This window comes from Lathyrus oleraceus, chromosome 1 (assembly GCF_024323335.1).
Source record: "Lathyrus oleraceus cultivar Zhongwan6 chromosome 1, CAAS_Psat_ZW6_1.0, whole genome shotgun sequence".
Classification (NCBI taxonomy): Eukaryota; Viridiplantae; Streptophyta; class Magnoliopsida; order Fabales; family Fabaceae; genus Lathyrus; species Lathyrus oleraceus.
Window position 1 is genome coordinate 318163969 of NC_066579.1, and position 10434 is coordinate 318174402.

At 34.6% G+C, this 10434-nt stretch overlaps 1 protein-coding gene across 1 annotated transcript; it reads right to left on the reverse strand.

Moving 5' to 3' along the window:
• Positions 1-6632: 6632 nt before the first annotated feature.
• On the reverse strand, positions 6633-9595 carry LOC127133171 (pentatricopeptide repeat-containing protein At1g20230). The gene has a single exon (XM_051061720.1). The coding sequence runs from the start codon at positions 9361-9363 to the stop codon at positions 7126-7128; it is 2238 nt and encodes a 745-aa protein (XP_050917677.1). The 5' UTR covers positions 9364-9595; the 3' UTR covers positions 6633-7125.
• Positions 9596-10434: the final 839 nt, after the last annotated feature.

Genomic DNA, 10434 nt, shown 5'->3' on the forward strand with positions numbered 1-10434 from the left:
ATCCAATATATTTTTCTTGAGGACCGAATGATAATACTCCATGTGGACCTATTTATAAGAGAAAACTTGCTTTTTAAGTCCATTGAATAGGACCAAACCTTGTATATTGGACCAACTACATTGATTATGCAAGAAATCTAAAATGTTAACTTTCTTTTAAAAATAGGACCAGAGGTAGTATGACATTTATAAAACCAATGTTTTTTGAAATATCTTAAATTTTTTGAATCATTTTAATTTTTTTAATATAATCCTCATGTATTAAAAAGAAAGCGAAGAGAACAAAGGAGGGGGACTAGGCCAAAATCTCAAACAGAAAGAGAACCACAAATTAAGAAAACCTAAAGTTAGGAATCCCTAACTTGTTTTTTATTGACTCAGTCCTAATGACTAAAAGGGGGAGTGTTCCACCAAGTAAATTCAAGTAAAGATAACCCAAGATTAGCAAGAATATCAACACATTGATTCTCTTATATATATATATATATATATATATATATATATATATATATATATATATATATATATATATATATATATATATATATATATATATATTGAAGCGGTAAATTCATGACCATCAAACTATGGATAAATTTGACGTCAATAAAACTAGAGTCGCCACCGTGCTTTTATTGTTTCCAAAGAAAAATGGAAAAGTACGAACAAAATCCAAAGATAAGAAGTTTTCAAACCAAAACTAATAAAATGCTAGAGATTACAGATAAGGGGGTTGGTTACACAGAGGAAAGGTGTTAGCACCTAAAGTATCCTAGGTACTTCTAGGGAGCCCTTTTTGTGTGCATATGTTTTTGGTATAAAAGATGTTTGATAAGAGGAGTGTGGGGATGAGAAAAGAATTTATTGATTATATTTTTGTGTTTGATAAGACTTTCGATCTTGTGCCTACGTACCAACATAAAAATGAGAGATCAAAATCTCGTAATTCGTGGTAAAAATTTCAAATGAATTGGTGAATTGATTTTAACAAAAAGTTTTAAGTAAAAGGGCAAAAAGCCAAATGAATTGGTGAATTGATTTTCACAAGCAAAGAAAGTTTTTGAAAAGAATGAGAGATTTTAAAATTTAAGTAGTGGGAGGAGATGAATAGACTATCCTAAGAAAAAATTAAAAGTTAAGAGTTGAAAAGATCTGACCAATGGGATGCAATCCAACAGACAAGAATGTCATATAGAAACCCATTTTCCTTTGGACCTTGATAAAGCAATAAGCAATGAGCAAATATCCATACATCATAAAGATCAAGGCATCAAATAAAGATAGTCACGTCCATGTAAGCATTCAAATAGCTAGCAGTCTTCAACTTCTTCTCTTGTAGCAGATGAAATATTACTTGATCAACTCAAAATAAAACATCAGACATAGACAATATCAAAATGACAATTAAGCACAGGGACAAAGTAGCAGATGAATCAAAGAGATCCCCAAGTCTTGCATAAGATGAAAGTCACTGTCAAAGATAGCTCAGTCTCCAAATGTTGGCATTGGCCAAATCAAGTTCCAACAGTCCACCAAATGTTTTTTAGGGTTTTTGTTGTTATTAGGTGTTTTAAGGTCCTAAGACCACAAGCAAAATCAAAACACACAGGCAATATATACAATCACAAGATATGCCTCAAATGAGCAAAGTGAAAAAGGACTTAATCATAAACAAGTTATATGAAATGTAAATGGCAATGGATGATAAATGACTGAAATTTAAATTGCATAGAGTAAACGACTTGAAAGTAAAAGCATAATGAATAAGAGTTAGTCAATGGTTAGTGTTGAGTTTTAATTGATTAAGTCATTCTTTGGAGAATACTCGACCATTCATTCACAAGTACGAATCCTTGAACCAAGACATCTTCCATGAGAAGGGTTCAAACTTGGATAATTCAACAAGTATGCCACTAGCTCTCATGAAAGTAAAAAATGTCAAGTCTCCACACAATGCCATGAAGAATGGGAGACTTACAATCTCACTTACTAGAATGCTATGCTTTGAGGGTCAAATTTAGCTCTATGTTAAGCAATCGTAATTGGACTTATGTAGAAGTCACAACTATCTGAGGGCGGGCAATAAAAATATAGGTGTTAATGCATGTTAGAGATTTGGTATAAAGAACCAAACTCCTAAAACATACCACACACTAAAAGAAAATGGGAGGGACATATCCCAGTCATACTTGTATTGATTCATCTGACACAAGGTCATTGATGAATCAATTAGCATTTAGACACTAGAGATTTCATTGGTCAAATGAGTGAATGGGGAAGAATATGGATGAAGATGAATAGGGAATGGGAAATAGAAACACGAATTGATCATGAGAGGAATTTCATCTGATCAAAGCCATCCATTTATTTTGGGAGATGAAATGTACATTTCATCAATCCCCTAAATCCAATGGTTTTGATCAACAAAAGTCAAATCAACCATGACCAATGCCCAAACAAAAAGTCAAACATCACAAGACCATAAAAATGGCTCAACATAATTTTTAAACATTTAATCAACTTAAAAATGAATTTAAATGTATTTTAATTTGGACAAAACCTCAAATCCCTTCAAAACACCAAATAAATGGTCAATGGATTTATCCTAGGTCAAACAAGGTCAAAGGACCTTAGATAATTTTTTTATGATTTTTAAAAAATCAGAAGTATTTTTAAACAATAAAAAATAGGCAAAAAAATATTTAATTCATGAAAAATACCAAAATTCACCCAAAACATAATTTTAGTTTATAATATGAAAGAGCAAAATATTTAAAGATTTTTGGTGAAAGTCCCATATTTTTTGGATTAAAAATGGATTTATTATGAATTAAACAAAATAAGGCAATTAAATAAAAAAATCAGAAAATACCAAAAATCAAGGGCCATCAGATCTCACTCATTAATTGAGGTGGCAGATTTGATGGCCAAACGCTCGCTTCCATCATGTTCTGCAGTCAACGTGTGTACACGCGTGATAATTAGGAAGAAGGTCCAGGATTGAAATGTTTTGAAAGGATCAAATGGTTTGGAAGGTGTCAATGCACCACCGGAGCCCTAGCTCCGGTCATCTTCTCCGGTGGACCTCACCGGACTGGTCCACCACAAACCATCATCAAAATGAAAAACAAGGACATGATTTTAAAGAAAAAATGCTCAGGAGCTCGAATCTGACCTCCATTTCATCCAATTCCAAGTATATTGAAAGATACATGGATTTGAAAATTGAGGTTCATGATCTGAGTTGCTTCGATTTGACCTCAAAGCAACTCAATCTTGTTGCCTACATTTGTAGGACTTCAGACAACCAATAATCAAGCAAAATAGTTGAGAAATGAGGAAGAACTGAAGAAGAGAAGTTTGAGAAAAATCACCTTCGGGTAGCTTCAATTCAGCTTGATCTTGCTTCCAATTTTCCTTAGCTCGACTCTAGAAGTTTGCAGGAAGTGAAATGGATCAAAGAGAGACTTGGATTCTTGGAGTTTCAATCTCAAAATAGAAGGAGAATTGAAACTCGATTTCAAGTGAAATCTTCAAGTTTATCCTTTAATGGAGGCTAGGGATGCAAGGGTTCAAAGCTTAGGCAGAAGGGATCCTCATTCTGATCACAATGGTCATGTATATATAGCCTAGCAACTTTATTTTCACACACTTTGAAACTTTACCAATTTTAGCAACTTTGGTGCATGGGTGCATGGGCAATGACTTGGGCCCAATTCATGATGCTATCACATTCCAATTCGTGCACAATTGACCCTACAACAATAATATGTAAGCATGCAAAAGGAAATGGATAATTGGATTCAAATCTTGCCAAAACAAACCTATGAAAGGACCCATGTGCAAGTCCCTCAAATCTTATCCAAATGAAGTGATCTTGAACTTTTTGGAAATGTGACATCAAGGGGAACAACTTTGATGTTGAACACTTTTCCATTTAAAGCTTGGATCATGATGAATTTTGAGGTGGAAGTTTGATAAATCAAACATAATTGAAATTTTGTTAACTTTTGTTATGTACTTCATTTGAATATATAATGGAAGTTTATGTTAATTATTTTGAATTTCACTGCGAGTTTTGAAATTATTTGGAAAGTATGCAATTTATGTTGGCTAGCATCTTAGAATGTTGATTTTATTCTTTTTATTTAAGAGTCAGGGTTTTAGGGTGTTACATGACACACTTACTTTATTCTTGTGTTAATTCTTAACCACCCAATATTTTGTCACGTACAACATTGCAAGTCTTTTCAATGTATGGTAACATTTTCCCTTCACCTTTAGAGGTATCTTTGTGTCACATGAAATTTATGAGGTTGTTCTCCATTTGAGCCACCTAACTTGAATTTAATGGTTTACATCCCTTTCTATTTCTCTATCATTTTGTATTACGGGTCCAAGATATTTAAACTATATGACTTATGGGATGATATGGTTTCTATCTTTCATAGGGATGACAATTTGACCCATCCCTAATGGGCACCCGCAAATTTACCCACAACGGGTAGGGTAAAACCCCGCAAAAATGGGTACGGGCATGAGCTCGGCTAATTACCCATAAAAATAAGCGGGTACGGGTGCGGGTATGGGCACCTTGATACCCAGCCCGCCCCATACCCGCACACTATATATTTATATATATTTATATATTTTAGTTTATATTATTTATATAAAAATGTATGTCTATCAATTATAAAACGTATATCAATGATAAACAATTACATATTTAATATAAGTGTTCGTTTATTTCAACGATAAATTGTTTGAATTTTTTTAATGTTTTTAAAAACTTAAAATTATATGATAGTTTATAATTGATCTATTTATTTTTAATAGGAATGCGGGTCACGGGTACGGGTATGGGTACTTACATACCCAGAGGGCACGGGTACGAATGCTAACTTTGGCACCCAAGCGGGTATGGGCTCGGACACGGAGATTTTTTCAAATCGCGGGTATGGGGATGGGTACTATAGTACCGTGCCTAAACCCTGCCCATTGCCATCCCTAATCTTTTACCTCTATGTTAGAAAATTTTCTCCTTTTGCTGAACTTACATTCCATATACTCTGTCTTACTTCTACTTATGTGAAACCCATGTGTTTACAAGGATCGTCTTCAGTTCTTCAACCTCTCATTAAAATCGTCATTTGATTCTCTAAGTAGAACTATATCATCTACAAAAAGCATTTATATTGGTTCTAACTCTTAGATATGTTTTGTGAGTACACCCAAAATTAAAGTAAAAAAGTAAGGGTTTAGGTTTGAACCTTGGTACATTCATATTTTAATGGAGAATCGTTTCTCTCTACACCCTATGTTTGCACATTAGTCGATACCCCTTCATACATATATTGAATAGTTCGAATATAGGCAACCCTAACTTATTTCTTCTCTAGTGATTTCCACAAAATCTCTCTAGTTACTCTATCATACACCTTCTCTAAGTCTATGAAAATTATATGCAAGTTTTGTTGGTTCATCTAATAGTGCTTCATCACATGTCGTAGTAGATAGATCGCTTCCATGACCTCCACGCCTAAAACCAAATCGATTCTTAGTAATTTGAGTCTATTTTCTTAATCTTTGTTCAATCATTCTTTATCATAACTTCATTGTATAACTCATAAGTTTAATCCCCCTATAATTTGCACAATTTTGTATGTCCTCATTGTTCTTATAGATTGGAACTAAAGTGTCTCTTCTTCATTCATCCGCCATTTGCTTTGATCTCATAATTTCATTAAAGAGTTTAGTGAATCACTAAATGTCTTTATCTCCAACAATTTTCCATACTTAAATAGGTATGTTATTTGAATCAACCGTCTTAATATTACACATCATTTTTAACATTTTTTTACTTCTTGTTTCTGAATCCAACAATAATAATTATAGTTTCGACCCTCTTGTCTAATGTCGAATTTGTTAGTGTATGGTGATATATCATATCATTTATTAAATAAGTTGTATATATATGTCATCCACCTATGCTTTATATCTTTTTCCTGAATCAAGATTTTGCATTTTTCATCTTTAATATACTTCACAAGCCTATATATAAATTTTTCTTCCTCTTTGTTTCCTAAATATTGCTATAAACCGTCAAAAGTATGAGTTATTATTTCACTCACCGCTTTCTTAGTCTCTTCTTCAATTTTCTTATACTTTTTCAACTTTCTAAGCCATTCTTTAAAACATTTCTTTTTCACTCTAACTTTACTCTAAATACTTTCTTTTCAAAACATAATAATGGGGTTGAAAAAGGAGTTCAAAAAGATAATTATGTTTGAGACATTGTCACATTAAATATAAACACCTTCTAATCAAAATTCAAACTATGGTTCATTCCCTTGTAATGTTTCCTTTTTTTTATCTTGTTTTTGACAAATTTGTATCTTTCTTTTGAAAAGTAATAAAGGGGGTGAAAAAGGAGTTCGAAAAAATGCCTCATATCAGTTCCTAGTTTACAGCCCAAAAGTTAATGCAACTAACTATGCAGGTGAAATGATTCAACAACAAATGAATAATATCTATAGAAACTATATACGAATGATATTCCAATTGGAGATCCTCTAATATCACAATGTCATAAGCAGAAACAGAAGAATCACGTTTCTAAAATTCACAAGACAATCTCTAAACAATGCTTTCATTTCCACATAGAATGTTACAGTTAAAGAAGTAAATATTTCAAGCTGTAAAATTTTTATTGTCATTTGACAAAAAACAATTCCAACAGAAAAAAATACATAATCTTCTCCAGAGAAAAAATACTGGAAAGTTTTGAGGCTGTGAGGAATCAGATTATGAGATGCATCTCAAATTGAAGTCTTTGATTCTAGTTCTAAAAATTTGAATTAGGCATTGCTCAACCCTGTAAAATCGGCTTAAAAACACATATTGTGAGACTCTGAACACACTCTCCTTGTCACTTTGAAACTGAACATCTGAAGCGTGGCCCGAGAGACCCAAGACTACTTCGCTGCCAGTCATGAAAAAGAATGAGAACACGTATCTTTGTTCTCAAGGTGATTAACTCAAAGCATTAATGAAAGCATTATTAACACAAACATTGATTAATCAGTCAGTTTTCGGATGATCCCCTGGTAGGAGTCATGAGCAATTTTACCAGAAATCTCCACAAGAGCAAACACCGTCTTTGAAATGGTGAAAACGATTTGTGTCTCTTACAAAAATTTCTCTGTCTTCTATTCTGCTTATAACTTTGATAACAGCATGACAGTCATCACAAATTCTCAGGTTCTTGATCACCTGAAGAGGTTGTCCGGGATTCGTGTTGATTAGTCCTAATACTACTGCCAATTTCTCACTGTGACCACACAATATCTGCTCCTTGTCTTGTTCCTCCACATCTTGCAGCACAGATTTAGTCATCGGGAGGTAACCGGACTTCTTAATCTCAATACTCAATTTATCAGACTTCTCCAAAATCTCTTTCATCTGTGGATGTGATTTGTCGCCAGAAAGAAGTGTGTGTACCCTCCGTCCGATTTCAATCCAACTACAGCCAGGATTTTTCCTCAAACCCTTATTCTTCATCATATCGCGTATTCTATTCTCTTCATCCCACATACCCTTTGAAGCATAAATATTGGAAAGAAGAACGTAGTTCCCAGGATTGTCGGGTTCTAACACAAAAAGCTTCTCCGCCGCAATCTCAGCTAAACTCAAATTATGGTGAACTCTACAAGAACTTAACAAGGCTCCCCATACACAAGCATCTGGTTCAAATGGCATTTCCTTGACGACAGAATAAGCTTCTTCTAGTTTTCCTACACGACTGAGAAGCGTCACTATGCAAGCATAATGTTCCATCTGAGGTTTAACATCGTATTCTTTCGACATGCTATTAAAGTAATTCCATCCCTCTTCGGTTAAGCCGTTTTGGGAGCACGCAGATAACACACTTGTGAAGGTAATTGAGTCGGGCTTATGATCGGTTTGCAACATCATATGAAACATTTCAAATGTTTCCTTAGCTTTTCCATGCATAGCATAACCACTCATAACTGCATTCCAAGAAACCAAATTCCGAGATGGCATTAGATCAAAACAACGTCGCGCTAACTGGATTCTTCCGCAATTGGAATACATATCGATCAATGCACTACCTACATATACATCATCGAAAATTCCCTTCCTGAGAGAAAAACAATGGATTTCCTTTCCATGCATTAACGCTGAAATATTTCCACAAGCAGGGATCAAACTTGGGATAGTGACAGCATTAGGCTCCACACCATCAGCCTGCATATCTCTAAAAAGCTCCAAAGCTTCCATGTCTTTTCCATTCTGGGAGCAGCTAGCGATTATCGATGTCCATGTCACAACATTCAATTCCATTTCCCGAGCTTTAAACTTCTTAAACACCTCCAATGCAGTATCAACCAAACCATTGCGCGACAACCCAGTAAGAAAAGCATTCAAAGAACCTATTTCAGTTTGATCAATTCCATTAAACACCCGAGACATCTCAGATGCGCATCCACATCTTCCATACATGTCAAGAAGCGCACTCAGCACAAAATTGTCCAATTCCAAACCCTGCTTGATTGCATATCCATGAACCTGTTCACCCAACAAAACATCCTCCAAGTTCCCAATACCAGGCAGAACACACGAAACAGTTGACCCATCAGGCAAAAACCCTTCCGATATCATCTCACGAAACAACATCACCGCCTCAATATAAGACCCTGCATTTCCAAACCCAGCAATCATACCATTCCACGAAACCAAATTCGGCTCCACACCCTCATTTCTCATCTCAGAAAAAAGCTCTTTCGCCTTATCAACAAGCCCTAGTCGCGAGTAACCCGCAATCATAGCACTCCAACCAATCACATCTCTTTCAGACATACTATCAAACAGTTTCCGTGCATCTTCAATTCGATTACATTTCAAATACATATGAACCAAAGAAGACACCAAGATAGAATCAGAACCAAACCCAGAAACAGCAGCAAATCCATGAACCTGTCTACCAGGTTTCAATGCTTTCAATATAGCACAAGCCTTGATAGCACTAGGAAGAAGATAACTATCGGGAACAAGACCACGAGAACCCATATGAGAAAACGCACCAAGAACATGATGGAAGTGATGTGACCTAGCAAAAGCATGAACAATGGATGAGAAAGAGAAGATTGTGGGTTGAGGGAGAGAAGAGAGGATAATGCTGAGTTGTGGGAAGGGAAGGTAATGAGAATAGAGAGTGAGGAGACTTGTGGTGAGTTGGGTGTTGGAAAAGAAATCGAATTTGAGGAAAAGTGCGTGAGCTTGTCGAGCATGGAATAGAGTGGAGGTTGATGAATTGAGACATTGCGAAATGGATTGGAACATTGGAACGAGAAAGGGTTTTGTTTTGAACGATGATGAATGTTAATGTATTTGTTAGAATGTGTTATGGTTATGGTGCTATCTGTGTTGGGGATTTTGGTTTGGAATTGGAAACATAGTTGTGGATTTGTTTGTTCTGCACTTGTGTTCCAGTTTACATAGTCATAGATTGATCGAATCTCTGAGTATCGTTGCCGCTGGTCAAGTGTTCGTTTTTTATTTGTACCGGAAAAATAGTTATCGCTTTTTTTATATTTGAAAATTGTATTTTGATTTATTTGAAAATAGTAAATAAGGTTTGTTTATATGGAGAACACATATTTAAGGGAGTTAGATTTTCAAATACTCTCTCATTATAGGAAAAAGTCACAATGATTTCTAGTGTTTGAAGTTGAAGATTCATCTCCGAGCGCACATTTTTTTAAATACTTCTTAGTGTAAATTGTTAAGGTATTTTATGTGGTTAAAATTTAATCCAGCGATACATATTTGTATGTATATGTAGTTAATCCGGGGATGTATTTTCGTAAAAACCTTAATTTAAAATTCATTTGAAACTCAAGATCTCCAGATACTTTCATTTCGTATACTCACGTCAGACTTTTTCCTCTTTCTTCTTCATTTTGGAAAAGTCACTAAAAAATATATCATTTGAGCTTTTTTGCTGCAAAGCATTTTCAAACCCTATTTGACGAAGTTACTCACTTCACTGTACTTCATTTGCTACAAAGTTACTCACTCGATTGAAATTTCTCATCCATAATTTTGATTTGGTAAGTTTCTCGATTCTTTCTTTTTTGTATTTTGTATGATGTTTTAGGTAACATATGTTGTTTAAGTTATATTAGATGGTAGTGCAATTGGAATAGGTAGCCTAAATGGACATGCGTTTTCATTTTGTTGGAAGTTATGACAGCAATGGGGTATCTGTCATGGTTGAAAATCACGACTTCATCTGAAGATGCATCTTCGGATTATGTCTGAACTATTTTCGAAGATGTATCTCCGGATTTGTACCTGGCTGAATTTTGGTTGAATTTGTGACGTGACTTTCTAGTTTTAACGCATGTGTAA